The 27476-nt window shown below is 36.8% G+C and overlaps 2 protein-coding genes across 3 annotated transcripts; both read left to right on the forward strand.

Moving 5' to 3' along the window:
• Nucleotides 1-1795: 1795 nt before the first annotated feature.
• Nucleotides 1796-7179, forward strand: LOC139120587 (failed axon connections homolog). Its single transcript, XM_070685095.1, has 4 exons — nucleotides 1796-2013; nucleotides 3572-3710; nucleotides 5577-5773; nucleotides 6951-7179. Exons 1-4 carry the CDS (start codon nucleotides 1901-1903, stop codon nucleotides 7177-7179), a joined length of 678 nt encoding a protein of 225 aa, XP_070541196.1. The 5' UTR covers nucleotides 1796-1900.
• A 3925-nt stretch (nucleotides 7180-11104) lies between these two features.
• Nucleotides 11105-26240, forward strand: LOC139119805 (failed axon connections homolog). 2 transcript variants are annotated; one of them, XM_070683707.1, is made up of 6 exons: nucleotides 11105-11297; nucleotides 19067-19205; nucleotides 19711-19907; nucleotides 21298-21506; nucleotides 22348-22467; nucleotides 22838-26240. In XM_070683707.1, exons 1-6 carry the CDS (start codon nucleotides 11182-11184, stop codon nucleotides 22984-22986), a joined length of 930 nt encoding a protein of 309 aa, XP_070539808.1. In that variant the 5' UTR covers nucleotides 11105-11181; the 3' UTR covers nucleotides 22987-26240. The 2 variants fall into 2 exon arrangements, with proteins under 2 accessions (XP_070539808.1, XP_070539809.1); XM_070683708.1 differs by lacking the exon at nucleotides 11105-11297 and adding an exon at nucleotides 16491-17220.
• The last annotated feature ends 1236 nt before the right edge of the window (nucleotides 26241-27476 follow it).

Below are 27476 nucleotides of genomic sequence, written 5' to 3' on the forward strand. Positions count from 1 at the left end.
AGCGTTTTTATAGTGTAGGGAAACAATACAGTCCCACAGAAATATATGCTTTGTAGCTGTCGCAGTGATCAGGAATGAATACAAATAAATGTTGCGTATCTCACAAAACCCAATCGTAATATCATTCAGACACATCTATTTTATCTGTGACGTATGGTGGCGGTCATGTACCGAGGGAGCGAGAAGAATTTGCAAAGTCCTTTATCGCCAAGAGTAGTGAAATCTGAAATGAAATTTTGAAAACAGTAATTCACATTTTAAATTTTCATAACATTATTTTCTCTTGATGGATAGTTTTCATTTGGAATATCTGTACATTCTATCGATTGTTTTGTCATTCCATTCTTTCGTTTCCTCATTCTTATTCGGGTAATGAAACATTTCAATAAGGCAGAATGAAGCCAATCTTCACAAGTATGTTTAGCCTGTATTCCAGCATCTTATTTTGTGAGTCAATTGCAAATGGGCACAAAACTCTAGAATGAATATTTTTGATGCGTTAAGATAACTTGTAAATTCTACACAAGTCATCGTCACCATAGTCGACGTCATCGTCGACGAAATCATTATCATCATCGTTGTTGTCATCATTAATATCATCATTTATTAACATTTGCCATCATCATCATCATCATCATCATCATCATCATCATCATCATCATAATTGATACACATGTATAACACATTCCTTACTTGTACACCCCTTCCCTCCGTGCCCCTGTGCCGCTGCCCGTGCCTAACGATTCGTCGCACTGCATTTATCATCTGCATCATACTTCTTACGCCTTTGATTTGTTTCATTTGTGAGTATTGTATAGATATTTTGATCTATATGCAGGCAAAAAATATGTACTTATATGTTCATTTGGTGGCATCGTGAAAACCTACCTCGTAAGGAAGTCTTCATTTTTTGTTAAACGGGGTCTATTGAATAAGGAGGGCTTTATTTGTACAAAACAGATGTAGAGTGCATTTTTCAATAGGTAGTTTACGCGTCACACCTGACTTGTATTTGATCTTTAGCTATGACAACAAAATTAATGATGTTGTAACAGTGGAAATATAGTTTTATTCTGAATGTGTAAGTCCATGGACTATACAAACAGGAATATTGCCACAATAGCACTACTTGAAAGGAAGGCGATTTCATACATCAGTCATTATTTTGTACATGTGGTTTACATTTCTGTGTATTAAAATATATTTGGCTGTTTTGTGTACCGAGTAGTTTTGTATGACTTCAATCTGATTGAAATCTTATATACGTAGAGATGGCATCGTTTCAAATTTTGCTTTTTTTCCTATGCGTTCTCGTTCACTGACAGTCGCCTCACTCTATACACTAACTGCCATAACACTGAAACCTCGCGCATAGGCCAGAAAAGCCGGCCAATCGGAAAGCGGTTCATCAGCGCCCTTTGATATGAACCTTTATGGATTACATTTAAATACGCAACCTCTTTGTCTCCTGGAAAGCGCGGCATTTAAATCGAAATAGATCTGCTAGTTTTGTGTGCTTCTTTGTATTTTAGACAATTGACACCCATGTCAAACATAACCCTCTCTGCACAAGTAAATCACTCAGGTGGTATCATTTGATCTTTTTCATCAGGAGTGGGATGTTACTTTTTACAATCGGTGAATTCGCCATTGACTTTGTTTTTGCGACAAATAATCCGGGGAGATTAGTCAATTTTTGCATAGATGGTAGAAGCGATACAACTCTGCGTTTTTTAATATTTTAGGCGACTTACACGACCTCCTTCACATACCAGTGATAGAGGACGTAGTGACCTCTGACACAACATAGTAGGATCAAAGTTTGCAAAATAAAATGCTGCCCTTGTGAACAACAAGGTGAGCGGACTACGTTTAGCATTAGCAAAGCCTTGGGCATAAAATGGTTGCATTCATGGGGAGTCTCTACAACGCACAAACTGGTTTGTTTGTCGTCGCTTGCAGCGTGATCATAGCTACTACGTTGTATGCTGTATTTGGTCGGCGATCGTACAGGTAGGTGGCAACGGTGAAAAAGTTCGTCTAATACAATTTAAAACTATTAAATGGACTTGAACCCGTGACTTGGATTTTGAATGAGCCGAAGCACATTAAGAGATCATCTCATCGTTTGCTCCCAAACCGTAACGAGCTTTATAAAATTTGTGAACTCTGTGTAACCTTTATACAGATATTCACAGTAGCCAACTTGTCGATTGCCATGTCACAAGAGGGTAACGGGTGACTAAGGTGCGTTGAAGGCTACACAATTGCATATGATTGACAGAGAGAAGCTTGATGATCTGTAGCTGTGGGTCCATAGCTGTGGTGTTTTCAGACGAGATTTCTGCCTTTACGGGCTGGTTTTGATTTTTACAACTTTCAACCCCGTCATTGGTCAAAACGAACCCGTATTAGACAGAATCCCGTCTGAAAACACCACAGCTATGGACCCACAGCCAGGTGATCTGACGTTAAAAGACAAAGCATACGGGTGCACAAGAAACCTGCACAGCGTTAAATACTAAACTCTGTTGGACTTCTTTTATCGAATTGAATATGTAAAGAAAGACATCGAGGATACAGATAGCACGATGGCCATTTCAGACGGCCATGTGGTGAGCTTACACAGGTGCAGCCAATGGAGCCATTCCGGAGTAATTTTTGGAGGCAGGGGAAATTTTAATTTTGCTTATGCAGGGGACATTTTTGTTATCTGGCAGGGGTAGATTTTAGTTTTTGTCGGGTAGGATAGATATCGGTTGATTGGCCTTGAGACCGGGAACGAGGAGAGGGGAAGTTACTTGTAAAGCGGGGATAGGGGAAAATCGACATGTTATTTTTATCACAAGGCAAGTTTCAAGGGAGCTTGATGTCTGCATGGGAATGATAAAATTTTAAGGGATTTTTTTGCATGGTAGGGGAAATCGACACGTTATTTTCACCACAGCGCAGGATGCTTCCAAAATTCACAATGTGAAGGGGAAACAGGTAAAACTATGTGGGGGTGGGTAAAAATGAAGTTTGAGTGCGGAAGAGTAAGCTGAAAAATTTTCAGTTGGAGGGAAAATTATGAACAGTTAATTAATTACACTCTGGACTTAAAAATTAGTCAGTTCACATTACTTGTCATGTCAATGACCCCTTAAAAGCTGGAAGGAAACCAATGTTATCAATCAACTTTATAACGTTCACTTTATGTTAACGCCATTTTAACTATTACCGGCATAGTAGTCATTGATTGTCTTAGTATACTTGTCATTCTGTAGACAATCATTGGTAAAGTTAGGATACACTCCAGGTAAGCCATCGGGCTTATCAGAAAAGATTTCATGCTGGACAATCCACGACCACAGTTTTTTTTTAATTCAAAATACCTGCGACTTCTAGTGTTTAGTAAACAATATATAAAACCGCAATCCATACAAACAACTGCTACCAGTAGAAGTGTTTACAAATTATTGAAATGAAGTATTGCAAATGGAAAATAAAACGAAGTATTCCGTGTGTCACCATTCATCAGTCATTTGAATCCAGGTTGACCAAGAGCAATTTTTTATTGTTTTGATAACAGGACATGGGCGACTACTCAATATCCAAAAGACACTGTCATTCTCTGTGGTATTGCACGATGGAGAGATATGCCATGCCTTTTATCACCGTTTCCTCTAAAATTAGAAACGTATCTGAAGTTTGCCAAGATTCCCTACAAGGTAAATTATCAAGCAAAATATGCGGTATATGTAAAATATGATATATATATATATATATATATATATATATATATATATATATATATATATATATATATATATATATCATCAGATGATACTGATGGAAAGAACAACAAATATTTAATTGAAATTCATTAAATACGCAAATAAGGAATTGGCTATATTTTCAATAAAGTTGTATCATAGTATATCTAATGAACATACAAAGTTTCGTCAACTTTGTCAAGTCGATCGATATATCTATCCCTAATAACATAGTTCATTTAATATGCAAATTAGAAATTGGCGCGCTGGAGTAAAATGCTTAATGACTACAATAATATTACATCATAGTATCTACAATGTATATAGCAAGTTTCATCAACATTGGTCAAGTCAATCAAGATATATATCCCTAATTAGGAAAGTTCATTAAATATGCAAATTAGGATTTGGCTGAAGAGAGAATGTTTAATGACTTTCAATAATGTTGAACCACTTTATCTTTAATTTACATAGCAAGTTTCATCAAGTTTCATTTGTGCAGTCAATCAAGATATATATCCCTAATTAGGAAAGTTCATGACATACGCAAGTTAAGAATTGGCTGAAGTGAAAATGCTTAATGACTTTCAACGATGTTAAATCATAGTACAAAGTTTCGTCATTTTTTATCAAGTCTATCCAGATATACATCCCTAATTACGAAAGTTAATTAAATATCCAAACTAGCCAATATCTTTAATGCCACCCCTTAATATCAACATTTGTAGCAAATCTAATCAAATCTCATCAAATTGTGTGCAGTCGTTCCCAATGTATATCCGTTTTTCTAAAATCATTAATTATGCAAATGATCAAAAAGTATGCAAGCCACACCTATCAAAAACTAAGCAGTTCTTGCCATTTGCAATCTAAATCTATGTACCAGATTTGATTCTGATCTTATGAGCCGTTCTTGAGATATCGGGTCAACAAACACACAGACAGACAAGATAGACATCGCTGCTACATTAGCTAATGTGTGTGAACAAGTAAACTTAAAACGTCTCACTTCTTTCCGCAAAAACCATAAAACAAGGAAACTTTACAAAAGTTGACTATACAGAGCTTAATTCGAGTTTGTAGAGTTAATAAGGAGTATGATGCTTATCAATTGTTGGTCATAAGACTCCAGCATTTATCTTTTTGAAATATTGTTCCCAATTAAAGTTGTATGTTTCCTATTTTGATATAGATTTTCCTGTTTTACTCAGCATAATTCTAAAATATAGATATTCGCTTCTTATAACAATATTGCAAGAAATTTTGTATGATATTTAGTAATGATTGCTACAAAAATGTTGATTATCACGAACGGCAACGGAAAATAAAACCAATCTCATTTTGGAGCAAAAAGCACGACAAAAGCATACGGTTTACTATGTGAAATGCCAAATTTTAAAAAAATCCGTACTAATTATTTCTTTACAATGAAGTTATTAAATTTAACAACTAAGGCCAGGGACAAGTTACAAAACAATGCAAAGATTACATTACTTAGCTTAGCTAGGACGGCATAAAACTCCTAAATACAGTCTCCAGGGAGTTAACTCCAGACAGGTACTGATGAGCGATTAAGTAATTTCTTCTTTGCCTATAGGCTTGATGTAGGTCTGAACCGTGCAGAATTCACAATGCAAAAAAAGCAAAATTCCGAGAAGTCCGGTGAAAATCTGTACTGCAGAGCAGAGTAGAAAATTCTAGACTTTCCATTAATATTCTGATTGCTTTTCTAAAAATATCTTTTTTGTAGTAAACATGACCTTAACAGAACGTTCTAGATTATACCAGACTAATTAAATAATACTAACCGATTCATTTTAGGTTGCATTGGGAAAAGGTAGAGGTCCAAAGAGTAAAATACCATGGATCGAATACAATGGTCTCAAGATTGGCGATAGCAGTCTTATTATTGAATTTTTAAACGAGGAATTCAAGGTTGATCTGAAAAAGAATCTGAATCCAGAAGAGAAAGCAATAGGAAGAGCTTTTCAGAAAATGGCTGAAGAGAATATGTTCTGGTAAGACTGACGATGTAAAAAGCCTTAGAATTCACCGTCGATAGTATATGATAAACAATTAGGAGGTGTCAATCAAAATACAAGGATTTCATGATATTGCTGTTAATGAGACAGTTTCCGTTGATAAGACACAACTGATTATTTATTCATTCTTGGCAATAAAAAATCTACATTCAAAAGAGCTGTCCTCTCTCTGTCGCTTGTAACATTCATAAATTACGAAAAATATGAAAAATTGCGAAAAATAATAAATGTAAGATAGGAGATTTACGAATGTTGTTGTTATTTTTGAACGATTTTGGGTAAGGAATTTAAACTACGGTGAAATAGTGTGTCATATCCAAATCTCGTGTTTCAAAACGAACCTGATCCTCTCGTCCGATGAGTCGATGACGGCCGTATTCTTCAACATGCAACTGTCAGGTGTTAGCGTTGGACTTTGACCTCAGCCATAGTGGGCATACGCCGAAAGATTTCAAGATCCACGTGTTGAACCGGTTGTATAATCTAATACTGATATACGTTGTAATTTCGAGACACCCAAACATTGTCACATGCTGTCAACTATCTGAATGGAAAGATCGAGGGAAGCGGATATCTACAAACACTGTAGATGGATAGTATCCTCAGCTGGGAAAGGCACTGGGAATAAAATGGCAGTGATATAAATAAATACGACATAAGGAAACTGCTCAGAAGAGAACAAAGATATTTGCACCACGGTCTGGACTGTGGTCGAATAAAAGTAAATTTTTTGTTTGCCAACTTTTGTCTTTGCACGTTGGTAGAAGCGCGACTCCATGGAATAAGTAAGCTAGCCGGGAATCTTATTCGGTTGATCATAGAATTGCTGTGAGTTTGCTAATTTTATGTATGCCCAATGGTTTCTTTGACGCTGCGTGACAATGCTGTGCACAGTCACACACTGTATTTTTATCCAATTCACTAAATATCTTTCAGTCATTATACATTCAGTCTATTGCGTGTGAATGTTTTCTAAAGTATGAAGACATTATCAATGTTATTGATACAAGTTTAGGGACTTTCGGATGAAACTAATTGACACATATTTAGTTTTTTTTGGTGAACACTAGTGGACAGCATATATTTATACACCTATCTGTGAGATGCATATGATATTTGCGTCAATTATTGATCATTGTGGTATTTCCTTCAGGGGCCATGTTCACTGGTTATTTCTTCAAGATCATGCAGAGTGGCCTAGTATTAGTGGAATACTAAAAATATTGGGAAAATACCTGCTCTTGCCTTTAGTTAGGAGGGAAATGAAGAAGCTAATGTACGGCCATGGCATAGGACGTCACACCGAACATGAACTATTTTCTATTGTAAAGAAAGATCTGAGGGCACTTTCAACATTCCTTGGTAAGTTTTTCAGAAGATAATTTTGTACATGTTCAAGTGACAAGGACAAGGTTTCTGTATGTACGTTTACGAGGTCAGGATAATAAATGGGGCTGAATATCATATATCAAGTACTGAATACTCCGTTCAAAGAAACATCGGTGTCGTTATTGTCATGCCAAGTACAACGTCTGTCTGATGTGATTTGCATTTATAATCTGTTGGGTCAATTTCTTTAGAATCAGATTACTAAATTCAAAAAATGGTTTCGAAGTTGGCATGGAGACATAAATATGCAAAGTGTTGTGATGTTATCGGTAAACTGTTAAGGGAGCAGAAAAGATCATTGTGGGTATCGATCTAACAAGATGCAAATACAGCAGTCTTGATACTTGAATCGTAATGGTTTCTTTAAACCCAAATGAAATATTCTTAATATACTTTAATATGCAAAACAAGTGAGAACGTTACTCTTGTTGTCCTGGCCACGCATTTTAACAAGAATTAAAGGATATGGTGAAAAGTTAAGAGCCATTTTAAATATATAGGTTTGGTTTTTGTATGTTGGTTGACACTGAACGATGTTCGGCGTTATTTATTAATATGGTTCATAGTTTGAAAGTTGTTTTCTCTTAAATACCAGAAGAAAATTGGTAAGTTTAGGAGAACAGTTTTAATAAGCCCAGGGACACTGGGCAGTAGGACAAACATCACAGTGGGCATAGGTGTGAAGGACAACATGGCCAATAAATGTACCTTAACTGCAATTGCTATTGAAATTAATGTGCAACATGACTGCATATGGGAAAATAAATAAATAAATAAATGAATAAATAAATAAATAAATAAATAAATAAAGAAAGAAAGAAAGAAAGAAAGAAAGAAAGAAAGAATATATAAAAGCGTATTTCAATACCTGTGGCTACCGGCGAAAATGTACAAAAGCATTGTGAGTGAGTCACTGAGGCAAAGTGACATACAGTAACAACAAGTCATGAAAGGCAATTATAAAACAAACAACAAAATTATATGTGATTGACAATACTCATAAGATCTCTCTACGATTAATTGCGAGAATATATTTCCGAAGTAGCCATATGCTGAAGGCACACACTTTCTGTACGTTTTTTAACTTATCAATTTTCTTAAAGAAAGTAAATGACTTCTTTGAGTTATGTTTTATTACCTAAAATCACGTTTCTTCATCCAATGGCACATGAGGATTGTAGCTCTCCTCTGGAGCTACCTATGTAATCCAGGTTGTACCATGACATTCAACGAAATCGATATTATAATAAATAATATTCACATTATATTTTCAACAGCTGTTTGAAGTTGTTGTAAGACACGGTCTTTGTCCCATATTTATTCAGGGAGAAGAAGTTCTTGTTTGGCAATGAACCATGTGAGTACGACTGTGCAATATTTGGCCAGCTTGCCCAACTATTATGGTGTCCCTTTCCTGGCTCACCGCAACAGATCTTGATGAAAGGTATGGGATTCCCACAAGATATTTTTCAGAAAAATGTGGAATTGATACTATCTATGATCGAAACGTGAGAGAAAAATCTTTGTATTTGGTATGTTGCTGGTTTTACTTTTGTTTATTTGTTGAGGTGAAACACTGACTATTCTTTTCCTTCGACTAACAAAAGCTTTAAACATGATATTTACTATCACGTGCGTTGTTATTATTGCCAATTAAATGATAAGATATGTTACTATGTCACACTCATCGGTACACTAAGAATTATTATTGTGGAAACATTTTTGTAATACTGCCTTACTCATATTTAGCAGTATTTTGAGTTAAAGTAAACCATTAGCAAATGCAAAACATACAGAATAATTTTATTTTCTCAAATTTTAGGTGAGCTGAAGAATCTCGAGAAATATTGCCACATAATGAAGGAAAGGTTTTGGCCAGACTGGGAACAGTGCATCTTGGGTAATGAGGTACCGATAACGTCACTGAATCTTTATAACCCTGCAGATCCCAACATCCTAAAGGAGAAATAATTGCACCGTTTGTCATGATGCCATCCCTCTCTTTAGAGGTTACAGAATGTGGAAGTTTGAACACTTCAATACAAAGAGAGCAGAGAGATACACAGTTGGAAGCCGAGATTTAGAAATTGTGAAATTAAAATCGTGTTTACAAGACAGCAGAAAGTTAGTTTTAATTTTCGTAATTCGAAATTGCACAGCAATCGATGCCAAATTGGTGTTACTCTCATACAACCTTTTTACCTGCGACATTGAGAGGGAGTGAGAAGAACATATTTTGAAATCAGAAATACAATTTTGACAATAGTAATGTAATTTTAAATTTCATTATATTGGTTTCTCTTTATGAGAAGTTGTCATTTGGAATACCTCGACACTATATCGATTGTTTCGTCAGTCTTTTTCTTTGTAATTTGACAAAAGACAATTTTCACAAGTAACACCACTGGAACTAATTTTGGATAATTTGATTTTCATATTTTGCAAATTTCTCAGAAGTGTTAGGTGCCATATAGGTGAATGTTGCAATATCGTAAATTACTCATAAAAACAAGTGTGTAATATAAAAGAAAAGCAGATGAGATAACATTTGTAGATTAAATCGACATAAATTCACCATCCAATTATCCAAAATTATTTCCAATCGTGTTAAGTTTGTTTATCGTGTATTCCAACATCTTGTTTTGTGAGTTAAATGGGAACAAAAGTGCAGAATGTATATTTTTGATGTTCAGATGGCTAGTAAATTCTACACAAATCATCCTCATCCTCATCATCATCATCATCATAAGTACACATGTATAACACGTGCTTACTTGTACAAGCCTCCCCTCTGTCTCTGCCTGCACTTAACAATTCGTCCGACTGTACTTATCATATGCATTATACGTCCTACGCCTAAGACTATTTTCATTTGTAGATATTGTAGATATTTTGATCCATATGCAGGGAAAAATCTGTACTTGTACGTTCATTTTGTAGCATCGTGAAAACCGACCTCGTTAGAAAGTCTTCAATTTTGTGAGAAATGGGATCAGTTGAATCAGAGGGCTTATTTTACAAAACAGATGCGGAAGAGTGATATTTTTCAATAACAAGTTCAGGCGTCACACCTTAGATAAGACTTGTATTTGATATTTAGCTATGACAACAAAAAATTAATGTTGATGTAAAAGTAGATATAGAACACTGTTTTATTCTGAATATGTAAGTCTATAGACTAAAAAAAGACGAATGTAGCCACAATACCACTGCTTGTAAGGAAAGCGATTTAATACATCAGTCATTATTTTGTGCTTTGCATTTCTTTGTATTAAAATATGAGAATGCTTACTCTGTTTGGCTGTTTTGTGTATTGAGTAGTTTTGTGTGATTTAATTTCAATCTGATTAAAATCGTACGTAGATATGGCATCGTTCCAACTTTTGCTTTTTTCCTCTGCGTTGTCGTTCGCCTCACTCTATGCCTCCACTGCGATATTAAATAGCATTTAAATCTCGCGCATAGGCCAGAACAGCCGATCAATTGAAAAACAGTTCACCAGTGCCCTTGTTATCGTCTGTTTTGCATTGTATTTAAAAGCACATCGTGGTTGGCTCCTGCAAAGCGCGGCATTTGGAATAAAAATATATCTGCTAGTTTTGTGTATTTCTTTGAACTTTAGACAATTAATACCCCAGCAGTGGCAACACGTTAAACACACAACCCTGTAACAAGTAAATCACTCAGGTGGTATCATTTGATCAATTTCATCAGGAGAGGAATTTGTTACTTTTAAATTTGGTGAATGCGGCATTGATTATATTTTAGAAAAAAAATCCTGATGATTGGTGGTCATGTCTTGCATGAAAGGTAGGAGCGATACATACTACGCGACCTTAAGCCCACTGACCACCTCCATTGTGTTTGATGATGCAGTGACCTTTAACACTAGGACCAAAGTTTGCAAAACAAAATACTGCCCTTGATGCCAAGGTGAGCGGACAGTAAAGAAGTGGGTGACTGGGATTGGCTTTTGGCAAAGCCTTGCGCCAAAAATGGTCGTCGCATTTTTGGAGAATCTCTACAACGCACAAACTGGTTCGTTTGTCGTCGCTGGCAGCGTAATCATAGCGACTACATTGCACGTTGCATTTGGTCGGCGATCGTACAGGTGAGTGGCAACGGTGAAACAGTTCGTTTAATACAATTGTAGTTTGTAGAGTAGACTTGAACCCGTCACTAGGATTTTGGATGCATCAAAGTACATTAAAAGTGACCATCTCATCGTGACCGCACGGAGCTTCATAAAATTTGTGAACTTTGTGTAACCTTTATACAGATGTTCACATCAGCCATCGTCACGGTGTCGATTGCCATGTCGCAAGAGGGCATAACACGTGACTAAGCGGCGCTGCGTTAACTATAAAATTTGCATAAAAACTGGCAAAGGAAACAAATGTCAGCAATAGCAAGTAATAATGAATTAATTCACATATCTTTGTACTTTCTCGGTCAAGACTAAGCTGACACAAATTATTACATCCAATCAACATTGACACTCCAGACTTGGCGACAAATGGTATTGTCAAACACGGCAATAAAATGCGTCTGACCAACTTTTAAGTTTAACTAAACTCTAACATACAAAAAATCAATTTAGTGAGCAGAATTCACTTGGAAAATGAATCTACGAGAGCAGCATTTAAAGTTTATTACGTGTACAACTGTGAAATATTTAATAATAATGTCAAAATTAAGTGCTAGCCTGTGTACACCTATTGCGTACTGGATACACTTTGCAGTAGAGCGAATGCCTTAACAAATAATTTTGGATTTTTAACCGGTAAACACTCACCAAATGAACCGTTACTGCACTCAATACAAAATTTTCAAGAATATTCATTGTCATATGATTGATAGAGGAAAGTTTTATGCGCTGATATTAAAAAACAGCTCATTCGAGTGCTACATCAGAAGCTTGCACAGCGTCAAATACTCACACACGTCAATCGTTTATTTTATCGAATTGAAGCTGTAGCGCGGATACAGAGTACACGATCGCCATTTTAGACGGCCATTTGGTGAGCTTACAGAATAGACTAGTGTCATCTCTGGTTTGAATGACATCAATGTTATCAATCGGCTACGGAACGTCCACTTTGAGTGAGCTGCATTGGAGTTAAGTCTCCTAGAATAATTTCATATAAATGTCGTTTAAACGATTATCTGGCGTAGTAGTCATTGATTATCTTAGTACTCTTGTATATTCTGTAGACAATCGTGGTAAAGGTTGGATACACTCCGGGTAGGCCTTCAGGCGTATCAGAAAAGACTCAGGATACTTTAATATCATACATCTTTCCATGATCGATCGAACTAGAGCACACCACGAAATATTAAACCAATATATCGAGGGCTGCACTGAAGCGGCTATGATGATAGGGCACATCATTATCAGTACTCTAACCACAATTTATCAGTGAGTCAGTTGACAATCATACATAAAGGCATTATTCATTTTGGAAAACTAAACAAAGCAAGAGTCGTCATTATGAGCAACTTGCAGAGTCTTACTTTTTAAAATGTAATACATTAAGATCTACTTTATTATTATTGTACTTGGGCCTCAGCCCAAGTACATTTGTTTTCATTCCGTGGGAAAAAACTCTGTAAGGTATAACCATTCCTGGCTGAGACCAGGGAGGGCAAAATGTCTTGGCTTCATCTTTCTTGGCATAATAAATGGCGTAATGATGTTAACTGAATGGAAGTGCTGCTCTCAGCCAGTCTTGAATAAGTGAGATGTGAATATTAATGCTTCTCTATCTGAGTTTTTGCCACAAAATCTTCTGAATATTATCAAAATGTGCATCGAAATGCAACAATTAATGCACCCTCCGTTTCCTAGGCGATGGCACGACCCTTGCTACACCTACTGGACGAGCCAAAGTGGGAGGGGTAATTTCAGTTTGGTCGAACAAGAGGGCTCGAGACCAGAATTTAACATTTAAACTTGAAAACATGTTTAATCGCTGACAAGATGTGGACTAGTGTTAATCGAAGTAAAATTGTGAAAAGGAAAGGTTTTATATCCCGGACACAATGAAAAACATTACGACTGGAAACTGTACCCCCAGTTGAGAATAGTAATGCCCACAGTGATGGAGAAACACTTATCCTTGAGCTGAGAAAAGAAAACCAGACCATCATTTCGAAATAGAGCTGCAGATTCGAGAAGCTCGTTCAAAATAGCTAGGTACACCCCATAAGGGGTGGTTTCGAGTTTTGAGGGCAAATTTCGCCTCCTTCATATAGAAATCGTACGTTTGTTTTTCCAGGAGAACACACCATTTGACACAAAATTTGCATGTAAAGGGGTCGCCAGTAAGCACGTGGTCAAATCTGGCATAAGAAACAATATGAAATGTTGGGTAAAGCCAGTCCAAAATAAAATGATTTGAACTTTTGTGTTTTGTAATTTATACCACTGCAGTAACATTACCTTTTTTTGACAACATCACACAATGTAATACGTTTTGAAACTGAATACTCCGACGTATTCTGTGTCTCCTTTGCTAAAAAATACGGTATGCCGATTACCATGTAAGGAGATGATGACGTCAAGACAGATTTGTAGTGTGTTTGGTCCTGGATGGTGCACGAAGTTTTGTCAAGGTAGCTTGTGTATTTATTTCCTAAATGGGAGAGATTAGGGTCGATCTAAACGAAGGCCGAAGAATGTTATGATCCTCTAAGCGAGCTGAACTCTAACGCAAATGGTTGGATAATTTGGAGGATGTCTAGAATGATCTCGCCTCATTAAGATTATTTGGCGGTCAGTATTGAATTTCAACTGCGTCACAAGTTTGCGAAATGAGTATTCCGTCGAACGGTCAACGAACGATATTTTAGAAATCTGGAGACATGGCACATCGCATTTTTATTTTAATATTTTATATTTTACAAAAGATGTAAGAAGCAATGATTTTGTCGAAAATTCTGAAAAAAATATAGGAAGATTTGATCGCAAACACATTTTCACTTGGGGTCAACTAGCTCTGCGTACGATGCTGTGTGTTCCGCTACAGCTAATCGCCCCGCTCACCACAGCCCTGCAAAGACCGTACGCGCACGTAGTCGGTGACTTCAAATCCATTTTGGGACTTGACGTAAAAAGCCAAATTACTGCCGAAATTCAGCGTTCTTGGGCCCAAGTCGTATCCCAGCCTACCTCAGCTACTCGATCGCTTCCAAAAATGACAGTCTTTTATTCACTTCTCGTAAATAACCGTCGATGTCGGCAACTCTCTCGCTAGCCCTGCGTACGATGCTGTGTGTTAGCTGTAGCACATAGCATCGTACGCAGGGCTAGGGGTCAACATGGGGTCGCAGCCATGTTGCCTCAAAACTTATTTCTGTCTGCACTCAAAACTCAAAAATGTCGGATATGAACCTGAAAAATCGATGCAATTTTGTCAAACTTCGGCGAAATTTCAGCATATAGACAAAATTTCATCTAGGTAAGGTAAATTTACTGAAATTTGATCGACAATGAGCTTGAACGTGACAGCTCGCCTTCTCCGGGAAGTCAAGCATCCAGCTGCTCATACACAGTTGCCCATATGGCCAGGTTTATGAGATTGTTTTCAAGCGACGGCGGCAGACCGTACGGGGCTCTGGATATGAACCTACCGCCGGTGTAGCTGTAATAACTGTTGCGTTGTTTTTAGTGCCCACGGACGAAGTCCTGGGGGAGTTATAGGTTTGGTCATGTCAGTCCGTCCGTCCGTCCGTTCACGCAGATATCTCAGACATGCCCTGGTCAATTTCTTTCAAACTTTGCACAAGAATAGTACCCAACCCCATACAGATGCACGTCGATTTGTTTCACAATGCGATCTAATTTGGCCGTGTTAGAGGACTTTTTAGTTTACACCTCCATAGACTCCCATGTATAAGGCAGTTCTCCATAGACTTTCATGTATAAGGCCAAGAAAAATAAAATTTAGTTTCTCATCGTATTCATATTGCCTAAAGGATGCAGTGACACAGTTTTTTGTCCCCACGGATAAAGTCCAGGGGGCTTATAGATTGGGTCATATCCGTCCGTGAGTCCATCAGTGAGTCCATCGGTTCACGCAGATATCTCAGACATTTTGACAAGATATCATGTGACCTTGGTGACCTTTGACCTCAAATATACATTATTGTCCATAACTCAGTAACCACAAGTGCTAAACCTTTCATATTTGGTATGATGGGACACCTTATGACGCCACATATTGTACCTCATTAATTATGCGCATATCTAATTTTGAGCGAGCCAATAGAGCTAGAGGTCTGATTTTTGGTATATAGGGATAAGTTAACAATATAATTTGTTTGACAAAACGTCACGTGACCTCAATGACCTTTGACATCAAATATACATATTTGTCCACAACTCAGTAACCACAAGTGCTACACCCTTCATATTTGGTATGATAGGACACCTTATGACACCATATATTGTACCTCATTAATTATGCGCATATCTTATTTTGAGCGAGCCAATAGAGCTAGAGGTCTGATTTTTGGTATATAGGAATAACTTAGCAATACAATTATTATGACAAAATGTGACGTGACCTCAATGACCTTTGACCTCAAATATATATATTTGTCCACAACTCAGTAACCACAAATGCTACATCCTTCATATTGGTATGATAAGACACCTAACGACACCACATATTGTACCTTATTAATTATGCGCATATCTAATTTTGAGCGAGCCAATAGAGCTAGAGGTCTGATTTTTGGTATATAGGAATAACTTAGCAATACAATTATTTTGACAAATTGTCACGTGACCTCAATGACCTTTGACCTCAAATATATATATTTGTCCACAACTCAGTAACTACAAGTGCTACACCCTTCATATTTGGTATGATGGGACACCTTATGACACCACATATTGTACCTCATTAATTATTCGCATATCTAATTCTGAGCAAGCCAATAGAGTTGGATGTCCGATTTTTGGTATATAGGGATAACTATAGGGTAGAAATCTAAATATGCCCATCTAAATATTAGACATCTACCATCGAGAACAAAAGAAATTTGCTGTAATTTGAATATTTAAGGAGTTTAAGCAATTTCACTATAAATAAAGAACCCCTGCCTCAAACTCCACAAAAGTTGCTAGACATATTTTGCCGTTGTCATGCGATTGCTTCGTTGAATAACCAGTTAATCAAATGCCTAATTGACAGGAGGAAATTCAAGACCATATTTGAATAGTAGTATATATTGTCCTCAAAATTACTCTATCTCTGCCCAAGTACTCATTGCCTTCAGCAATACTGCCTTGTTATTATTATTATTATGATTATTATTATTATTATTATTATAACAGCTATCCGGTTTCTCCGCAGTTCCCGTGATGAAGGGACCGTGATGTATCTTAGTACATGTCAGATTGGTTATGTTCAGAGCTATCTCAATGCGCTTCGCACGTGTTTCGTCCAGCCAAACCACTCGCGTTGCGTTGCAACCACTCTTAGTGGTATACTGTACCAGCATCTAGCTGCGTGTGCGTTGAAGACTGATTGGAATTCTCGAACCTTAGTCATAAGAAGTCATAGAGTTTTCTGAAACCAACTTTGCATTGAGGAATTGTGCTTTGGGGGGTTGACAAAAAAGTATGCGTTTCTAGTGAGTCAGCTTTTATGTTCGACGACCACTTATATAGCCGAATTTTCTCGCCAAAGCTAGCGAAGACAAAAACATGCTCTTATTCAGAACAGAGCGGAAACAGTCTCCTAAGAAAGTCACCGTTGCCATGGTCACCATCGTCCGAGTGGGTGACCTAATTTCATTGTTCGAACGCAAAGCTGGCATCATAAAATGCTGCCCTTTTGAACACCAACGTCAGTAGACGGTAAAGAAGTGGGCGACTACGTTTAGCATTCGGCAAAGTATTGCGCTAAAGAAATGGTTGCATTTCTGGAGAGTCTCTACCACTCACAACCTGGTCTGTTTGTAGTCGCTTGCAGTGTGATCATAGCTGCTACGGTGTATGTTGTACTTTTTCAGCGATCGTCAAGGTGAGTGGGAAAGGTGATCAGCTTACAGTTCGTCGAATGTAATTCACAATGGTAAGGTGGACTAGGAGTCGTGACTTGGAGTTTGGATGTGCCAAAACACATTAAACTTTATCATCAGAATCACAGTGATGAGGCAGACTAAAATGAAGGACATTAAAGGACGTCGAACGACATTGTTTCTGAGAACAGAAAGAATGAGAACAATATTTTTCAATGCGGAATTTAGTGATGGATAATGTTATCAGTTCAGCCTATAGTGAAGAGATTATTTTAACTATAGAGTAGAATGACGGACAGCACGTGCTCAGTGAAATTGGCGAAGGACAACGAATGCTAGTAGCGCCGAACATGGCAAAGGACAATAATATTACAGAATAAGTGATAATACTGTCCTACATCTTATCCTGCACTAAACATTTTGTCCTCCCCATAATTACGTACAGAGCATATTGTTTCGCCACTTAACTATGTTTTCTGTTCGTGCTACACTGTACTTCGTTTTCTGTGTACTATCTGTAGTTACAGAACTTTTGGGTTAGGCTTGGTTAGGTCGGCGTAGCATAATTGTTTCGAGGGAGAGTCTCTGCTCAAAGAAATACCCTTGGCTAGCGAAGTTGGAGCCAAAGTGTCGATTGCCTCGTCATAAAAGGGTATAGTACGTGACTAAGGGGCGTTGCATTAACCATAAAATATGCAGCTAGCTGTCCATCTCTACCGCGTTTCAACAAATCGCGTTTTGCAGTTTGCAATTAAAGGTAAGGAGAAAGTCTGTGCCTGAACTCCTTCCTCATGAAGATTTCTGAACTTCGTAAGTTTTAGTGGAAGATGAATATTGTTATTCATTGTTATCAACGACTTCCAAATGAAAAGCGATACAATATAAGATTACCAACACGACTGAAGAATCGACTGTCATAACGAGAGCAGTACAAGCAAATACGTATGACAAATTTGCCTACAGACCAATAATTACTGTGGACTTCGAACCGATAAGCGCTCTGCATATGATTTGTAACCTACTGCACTCACATAACAAACATTTCAAGGCTATTCAGTGGCACATGATTGACAGAGAAAAGCTTGATAATCCCGATATAAAAGAGGAATTATCCAGGTGCCACATGCTATATCAAGGCGCCTGTACAAAGTCAAAATACTGTCAATTTTACCACATAATGGTTACAGAGTACACGATCGTCATATCAGACGGCCAATTACATGATTTGGTGAGCTTACAGAAGCGACTGGTGTCATCCTAAGCTTGAATGACACCAATATTATCAGTCAACTATACATCATTGGCCTTGAGTGAAATGTGTCTCTTCCAATAATCTCATAGCAAAGCTATTTATCTGGCATTGCAATCACTGATTGTACATTCTAAAGACAAACGTTGTGAAGTTTGGATAATATTGTCTAATTAAAGGTAAGCCAGCAGGCTTACTTGAATATGTTTTTGGTCAAAGTGAATATTTTCTCTGTCATAAAAATCTCTGACGCTTCTAGTGTTGTGTGACACCTGAACCATTGCAGCATTTGATACTCAAATTGCTACCAGTAGAACAGTTTTTACAACTGATACTAAAACCTGCTGACCAGTAGAGCAGTTGTTTAATTGATACTCAAACTGCTATCACAGAGCAGATTTTACAATAAATACTAAAATGCTACCATAGAAAAGGTTAAGTAATTGATACTAAAACTGCTGACCAGTAGAGCAATTTTTACAAATGAAATGGAGTGTTATAATTTATAATATGGAACTAAATTTAAGTTTTTCATGTGTCATCATTGATCGGTCAGTTGAATCGTTTGACTGAGAGCCGTTTTTCTTCATCAATGACAGGCCAGGGGCGAGTGTAGCATACCCAAAAGACACTGTGATTCTATGTGGTGTGAGACGATGGAGAGATATGCCATGCCTTTTTTCACCGTTTCCTCTAAAATTAGAAACGTATCTGAAGTTTGCCAAGATTCCTTACAAGGTAAGTTTATCAATAAGACGATGAATCATACCATCAACAGGTAGATTTGACTTTTGAGACGGTAAGAGCGGCAGAATGTCCTCAGAGAGGATTCAATACAGCTCTGATGCCTGTGAGATCTGAACCCCTCAGAGTCCAGCTCTCAATCTCAAAGAGCTGGTTCAGACCCCAAATTCAAATAAATACTCGATCTCAAATATGATTTCAAAATTTACCCATACATCTGTAAATTATCATTAACATACTGTGTATTTATTTGAAAATGCGAACGTTGATAAATTTTAACCTCGATACAACTTGCATTCTGTCCATAAAACATCGCCAAGGAAAATGTAAGCCTAGTGTGCCTTACTTTGTTGTCATAATTTGCAGTTAAAATACTTCAAAGTCATACAAGTACACGTATGTACCAGTATTCAATTTCTTTCTTAGTCTTTTCCTCTCGATACAACCATATAAATCCAAAAATGATGTAATTTTTAAGGATGTTCCTACTACATTACAGGTTGCACTGGGAAAAGGGAAAGGTCCAAAGGGTAAGATACCATGGATCGAATACAATGGTCTCAAGATTTGCGATAGCAATCTTATTATTGAATTTTTAAACGAGGAATTCAAGATTGATCTGAACAAGAATCTGAATCCAGAAGAGAGAGCAGTTGGGAGAGCTTTTCAGAAAATGGCTGAAGAGAACATGTTCTGGTATGGTTGTCGATTTAAAAAGCCTTTGATTGAAACTTTCAAAATCCTAAATGAGCAACGTTGATAATCTGTGATTATCAAAATATAGGGATTTTATAATATTGCTGTTTATATGTGACAGTTTCTGTCGATAAGACACAGATAATCATTTATTCATTCTTTGCAATTGAATTCCACATTTAACAGAGCTGTCTTCTCGCTGTCGCTATTAACATTCATAAAATACGAAAAATGTGAAAAATTGCGAAAATAATAAATGTAAGATAGGAGATTTTCGAACGTTTCTGTTAATTGTGAACGATTTTGAGTAAAGAAGTTAAACTTCGGTGAAATAGTGTGTTATGGCCAAATACTGTCAGGTGTTAGCGTTTGACTTTGACCCTACGAAAAGTGAGCATACGCGGAAAGGTTTCAAGATCCTCGTGTTGAATCAGCTGTATAATTTGATACTTGTATACGTTGTAGTTTCGAGGAACCCAAACATTGTCTTATACTGTCAATTTTATGGATAGCCAGATCGAGGGATAACGGAATTACAAATATTTTAGATGGATAGTATCCTCAGCTGGGAAAGGCACTAGGAATAAAATGGCAGTGATATAAATAAATACGACATAAGGAAACTGCTTAGAAGAGAACAAAGATATTTGAACCACGGTCTGGACTGTGGTCGAATAAAAGTACATTTTTTGTTTGCCAACTTTTGTCTTTGCACGTTGGTAGAAGCGCGACTCCATGGAATAAGTAGGCTAGCCGGGAATCTTATCCGGTTGATCATAGAATTGCTGTGAGTTTGCTAATTTTATGAATGCCCAATGGTTTCTTTGACGCTGCGTGGACAATGCTGTGCACAGTCACACACTGTATTTTTATCCAATTCACTAAATTGTCTATGCATTTATTAAAGTGCTAGAAGCGCGACTCCATGGAAGAAGGCGGTTAGCCAGGAATCTCATTCGGTTGATCATAAGTTTGTTAAGTAGATGAGCTGCCGAGTGAATTTTACAGTGAGTTTGCTAATTTCATGAATATAATGGATTTCTTTGATGCTGCAGCGCATGGACAATGCTGTGCACAGTCACGCAATATATTTTATCTAGTTCACAAAATGATGTTCATCTGCAGACTTTTAAAAAAATACAAATTCTAAGATATTTTCTTACCAAGTATCTTTAGGTCATTAACCATTAATTAAGTGTGTGTGAATGTTTTCTAAGGCAGGCAGACATAATCAATGTAATTGTACAAGTTTAAGAACACTTATTTAGTAAAGTAATTGGCACTTATTGAGTTTTTTAGTGAAGTGATTAACAGCATAGACTTATACAGCTATCTGAGAGATGCATATGATATGTACATCAATGATCGATTATTCTGTTACTTCTTTCAGGGGCCATGCTTACTGGTTATTTCGTCAAGATCATGCAGAGTGGCCTAGTATTAGTGCAATACTAAAAATGACAGTGAAGTACCTGATCTTCCCCTTTGTGAGGAGGAAATTGAAGAAGCAAATGTACGGCCATGGCATAGGACGTCACACCGAACAGGAACTATTTTCTATTGTAAAGAAAGATCTAAGGGCACTTTCAACATTCCTGGGTAAGTTTTTCAGAAGATATTTTGTATGTTCAAGTGACAAGGATAAGGACAAGGTTTCTGTGTGTACGTTTACGAAGTCAGAATAGTAAATTTGGCTGAATATCATATATCAAACACTCAATACTCCGTTCAAAGAAACATCGACGTCTTTATTGTCATACAAAGTACAACTTTTATCTCATTTGGTGATATTTGCTCTTATAATCTGTTGGGTCAATTTCTTTAGAATCAGATTATTAAATTCAATAAACGTTTTTGAAGTTGGCATGGAGACATAAATATGCAAATTGTTGTGATGAAATATTCTTAACATAACATTCTTAAATATTCAAAACAACAAAGAACGTTACTCTTGTTATCCTGTCATTTATTTCAACAGGAATTAATGGATATAGTGCAAAATTAAGAGTCATTTTATATACATTGGTATAGGTTTTGTGTGTTGGTTGACACTGAATGATGTACGGCGATATTTATTTATATGGTTCATAGTTTGAAAGTTGTTTTGTTCAAATCTCTGAAGCAAATGGTTGAGTTTAGGGCAACAGTTTTAATGAGTCCAAGGACACTGGGCAGCAGGACAAACATCACAATGGGCATAGGTGTGAAGGACAACATGGCCAATAGATGTACCTTAACTGCAATTGCTATTGAAATTAATAGGCAACATAACTGCATATTGAAAAATAAATAAATAAATAAATATATAAATATATAAATAAATAAAATTAACAAATTCAAGTTTATTTCAGTACTAATATTCACATTATATTTTTAACGGCTTTTAAGCCCGTTGTTTGAAGTTGTAGTAAGACACGATCTTTGTCCCATATTTATTCAGGAGAGAAAAAGTTCTTGTTTGGCAATGAACCATGTGAATACGATTGTGCAATATTTGGTCAGCTTGCCCAACAATTATGGTGCTTCTTTCCTGGTTCACCGCAAAAGATCTTGATGAAAGGTATGGGATTTGCACAAGATATTTTTCAGAAAATGAGGAATTGATACTATCAAGAATCGAAACGTGAGAGAAAACTCTTTGTATTTGGTCTGTTTCTAGTTTTGGTTTGTTTATTGGTTGTGGTAAATATGCTGACTATTCTTTTCCTTCGACTAACAAAAGCTATAAACATGGTATTTACTATCACTTGCTTTGTCATTATTGCCAATGATAAGATATGTTACTATGTCACACCAATCGGTATACCAAGAATTATCATTGGGGAAATATTTTTGTAATGTTGCCTTACTAATATTTAGCAGTATTTTGAGTTAAAGTAAACCAATAGCAAATGAAAAATATACATAATTTAATTATTCTAAAATTTTAGGTGATCTGAAGAATCTCGAGAAATATTGCCAACTAATGAAAGAAAAGTTTTGGCCAGACTGGGAACAGTGCATCTTGGGTAATGAGGTACCGATAACGTCACTGAATCTTTATAACCCTGCAGATCCCCATATCCTAAAGGAGAAATAGTTGCACCGTTTGTCATGATGCCATCCCTCTCTTTAGAGGTTACAGTCAACGTGTAAGTTTGAACACTTCAATACAAAGAGAGCAGAGAGATAAACAGTTTAAAGCCGAGATTGAGAGATTATGAAATTAAAATCTTGCTTCAATGACAGCAGATAGTGATTTTTAAATTTCATAAATACAAAGAGAAGGTAAGGCATGGTGCTAATAATTTGACATGCATACAAAGTTAATAAGTTGAAAAATTGCACAGCAATCGATGCCAGATTTGAATATACATGTATATATGGAAGTGTAACAACAGCCTGTCAGCTTTTGTGTTGTATAAGAGAACGTTACATTTAGACGTTTCTCTGCCTAGCTGCTGTTGCAGTAAACAGGAAAGGAACAACGCATTTTCTTCATCAATCATACAAAAATTAATATTACTCACACACAACCATTTTGCCTGCAAGATTGGGGAGCGAGAAGATGATGTTTTGAAACCATAAATTTAATTTTGACAACAATAATGTAACTTTAAATTTCATCATGTTAGTTTCTTTTTATGAGAAGTTTGCATTTGGAATGCGTCTACATTGTATCGATTGTTTCGTCAGTCCTTTCTTTTGTAATTTCTAGCAAGCAGCACAAAATCCACTTTCTTCATTTTAATACCGATGAAGGATTTTAATGAAGCCGAGTGAAGACAATGTTTTTTTTCGAAGTTTAATACTTCAAGTTGGAAAGAAATACAAGGTTAGGGCAGATGCCCACATCTTTAGGAGGAATAATTGCTTCATTTGCTTTGATGCAAAGTCCCTCTTTAAAGGTCAGAGTCACCGTGTAAGTTTGAACACTTGAATACAAATAACATAGAGATACACGTTTCAAAGCCGAGATTTAGAGATGACGAAATCCAAACCTTAAATCCTCGTTTCAAAGGGAGCATATAGCGATTTTCCATTTTCGTAATCACCGAGAAAAAGGCAGCCCTGAGCGCTAGAAATTGCACAGCAATTTATGCTTATGCTTTTTAGATGTTGTAAACATTTTATTGTGTAAGGAAACAATATAGTCCTATGAAAATCTCTGCTTTGCTGCTGTTGCACTGAACAGGAAATAATTAAAGCAACTTTTGCATATCTTACAAATCTTACACAAACCAGTCCTAATATCACTCACACACAACTATTTTATCTGTGATGTATGGTAGTAGTCATATGGGAAGGGAGCGAGAAGAATTTGCAAAGTCCTTTATCGCCAGGAGTAGTGAAATCTGAAATGAAATTTTGAAAACTGTAATTCAAATTTTAAATTTCATCACATTATTTTCTCTTTTGGGTAGTTTTCATTTGGAATATCTCTACATTGTATCGATTGTTTTGTCGGTCCTTTCTTTTGTAATACCCAGCAAGCAGCAAAAAATCCACTTTCCTCATTCTCGTTCGGGAAATGAAACATTTCAGTAAGGCAGAATGAAGACAATCTTCATAAATATGTTTAGTCTGTATTCCAGCATCTTATTTTGTGAGGCAATTGCAAATGGGCACAAAACTCTAGAATGAATATTTTTGTTGCGTTCAGATAACTTGTAAATTCTACAACAATCATCGTCGTCGTCATCGTCGACGACGACGACGAAATCATTGTCATCATCGTTATTGTCATCATTAATATCATCATTTATTATCATTTGTCATCATCATCATCATCATCATCATCATCATGAAAAATAATACACATGTATAACACATTCCTTACTTGTACATTCCCTCCCTCCGTCCCCCTGTGCCGCTGCCCGTGCCTAACGATTCGTCGCACTGCATTTATCATCTGCATCATACTTCTTACGCCTATGATTTGTTTCATTTGTGAATATTGTGCAGATATTTTGATCTATATGCAGGCAAAAAATCTGTACTGATATGTACATTTTCGCGCCATCGTTAAACCGACCTCGTACGGAAGTCTTCATTTTTTGTTAAACGGGGTCTATTGAATCAGAAGGGCTTTATTTGTACAAAACAGATGTAGAGTGGCATTCTTCAACAGACAGTTCAGGTGTCAAACCTTACATATGACCTCTATTTGATCTTTCCCTATGACAACAAAATTAATGTTGTTGTAAAAGTAGAAATAGAACATAGTTTTATTCTGAATATGTAAGTCTATGGACGATACAAATAGGAATATACAGTACAATAAATTACCCACAATTCAGTTAGATTTGTACACACGACATTAAATTTTTTATAACTTTTTCAGTACTGCCTGTAAGCAATAATGTAAAACCTTAGATATTTGATTAATTATATCTATTGAAAGTAAGATTAGATATTTCAGTATAAATTCCAAAGAAACCATTAAACAACGGTAAAAGTCACATTCTGCAGGTACTACAAATGCCATACTTTTAGGCAGCAAGTTATGACAAACTGAAGGGGTCATTCTCTGTGGATACTTAGCATGCAAATATCTTTTGTCTTTCTGTTTGGAAAAAATCAATTTCCTTTTGTTTCATAAAACAGGTGCACTAGTCTCCCTACTTTTCATTACATTATTCTGTATGGCTTAAGATACAATCAGTGGAAAATTTCACAAAAATGCTATCTCCTCTCTCAATCAATTAAGCATACTTTTCTAAATCATTTAAAATGGGAATTGAGAAGAATGGTGTCCTCAAGAGTACGATTTCAGAATTTAAAAAACTAGTCTGTGAATTTGTCTACACATGGGAGACACAGTAGATTTCACTGAGGAGTTTCCGTGTACAAATCATGATGAATTATGGAAAATCTTCAGTACTGTGCAATAGCACTACTTGAAAGGAAGGCGATTTCATACATCACTCATTATTTTGTACATGTGGTTTGCATTTCTGTGTATTAAAATATGCGATTACTTATTCTGTTTGACTGTTTTGTGTACTGAGTAGTTTTGTATGACTTCAATCTGATCAAAATCGTACGCAGAGATGACATCGTTTCAAATTTTGCTTCTTTTCCTCTGCGTTCTCGTTCGCTGACAGTCGCCTCACTCTATGCACCACAGACAAATAGAGAGACAGACTGGCAACGGGTATTGTTCAAGGTGTGAAGCGGTTACGTAAGCCCTCCATGTACGCCTCGCCTCAAGTAGCTCTCGTCTCTTTTTTTCGAAGAGTGCCAACCATGCACCCTTCGGTAGTTTCCGGATTTCCGCCAATTTTTAAGCGAAAATATTTTCGGCAAAGTTCGTGTTGTTGTTGTCGTGTGGCGCTGAGCGGAATCGGCGTGCTGGCGAAAACATGAAAGTTTTTAACTTCGAGGAGGTGAGTTTTACCATTTTAAAATTTCCTCTCACATTTTTATGAATATATAATGAGTGTGTTTGAACCAAATTTGAAAGTCATTTATCAATACTGTCTGATTTTACTCATTGGACGTGTTTATGAAACTGCTTGCGTGTTATGTTTTGATTCGCGTGAAGCCATGTTTCTGCCCTGAGAACTCACAAAGTAAGTATGGTTGCTACGCGACTGCCATCACGATTTTTATATGAAAAGGCCAGTCTACCGAGACGACCATGAAACAAAAGGCATGCTGCGTTGCTGGTCTTTCCTTTATTTGTCTGTGTATGCACCACTGCATTATCATAACATTTAAATCTCGCGCATAGGCCAGAACAGCCGACCAATCGGAAAGCGGTTCACCAGCGCCGTTTGGTATGGACTGCTATGCATTATACTAGTATTAAAATACGCAACCTGTTTGGCTCCTGCAAAGAAATATATCTGTCAGTTTTGTGTGTTTCTTTGTATTTTAGACAATTGACACCAATGTCAAACACACAATCCTGTCTGCACAAGTAAATCACTCAGGTGGTATCATTTGATCAATTATATCAGGAGTGAGATGTTCCTGTTTACAATCGCTGAATTCGGCATTGGTTATGTTTTTGCATCAAATAACCCGGGGATTGCTCAATTTTTGCGTAGATGGTAGAAGCCGTACAACTATCTGTGTTTTTTCATATAGTAGGCGACTTACGCGACCTCCTTCTCATACCAGTGATAGAGGACACAGTGGCCCCTTATACAACATAGGCTTAGTAGGATCACAGTTCGCGAAATAAAATGCTGCCCTTGTGGACAACAAGGTGAGCGGACTACGTTTAGCATTAGCAAAGCCTTGGGCATAAAAATGGTTGCATTCATGGGGAGTCTCTACAACGCACACACTGGTTTGTTTGTCGTCGCTTGCAGCGTGATCATAGTACTTATATATAATCCCATGGTATTTTTCTCTGTTTGACGTCATCGTATACGAGTGTTTTTCGCGGAGCCGTACAACTTCGAGCCGAAGGCGAGAAGTTGTGCGGCTCCGCGAAAAACACGAGTATACGATGACGTCAAACAGAGAAAAATACCATGGGATTATATATTTATCACATGAACAGTCTTCTTATTTTTCTTTTGACGTAGATGGATCAAAATTATCGTAACAAATTGCATGAATTTCGTCGCGATTTGT

Source organism: Ptychodera flava, chromosome 20 (genome assembly GCF_041260155.1).
Source record: "Ptychodera flava strain L36383 chromosome 20, AS_Pfla_20210202, whole genome shotgun sequence".
Lineage (NCBI taxonomy): Eukaryota > Metazoa > Hemichordata > Enteropneusta > Ptychoderidae > Ptychodera > Ptychodera flava.

Bases quoted from the DNA above. Each gene is read 5' to 3' on its own strand.
- LOC139120587 (XM_070685095.1), top strand. From the start codon at position 1,901: ATGGTTGCATTCATGGGGAGTCTCTACAACGCACAAACTGGTTTGTTT. The intron at 2,014-3,571 runs GTAGGTGGCAAC...TTTTGATAACAG, and splicing joins TTTGGTCGGCGATCGTACAG to GACATGGGCGACTACTCAAT. The intron at 3,711-5,576 runs GTAAATTATCAA...GATTCATTTTAG, and splicing joins TTGCCAAGATTCCCTACAAG to GTTGCATTGGGAAAAGGTAG.
- LOC139119805 (XM_070683707.1), top strand. From the start codon at position 11,182: ATGGTCGTCGCATTTTTGGAGAATCTCTACAACGCACAAACTGGTTCG. The intron at 19,206-19,710 runs GTAAGTTTATCA...ACTACATTACAG, and splicing joins TTGCCAAGATTCCTTACAAG to GTTGCACTGGGAAAAGGGAA. The intron at 22,468-22,837 runs GTATGGGATTTG...CTAAAATTTTAG, and splicing joins GCAAAAGATCTTGATGAAAG to GTGATCTGAAGAATCTCGAG.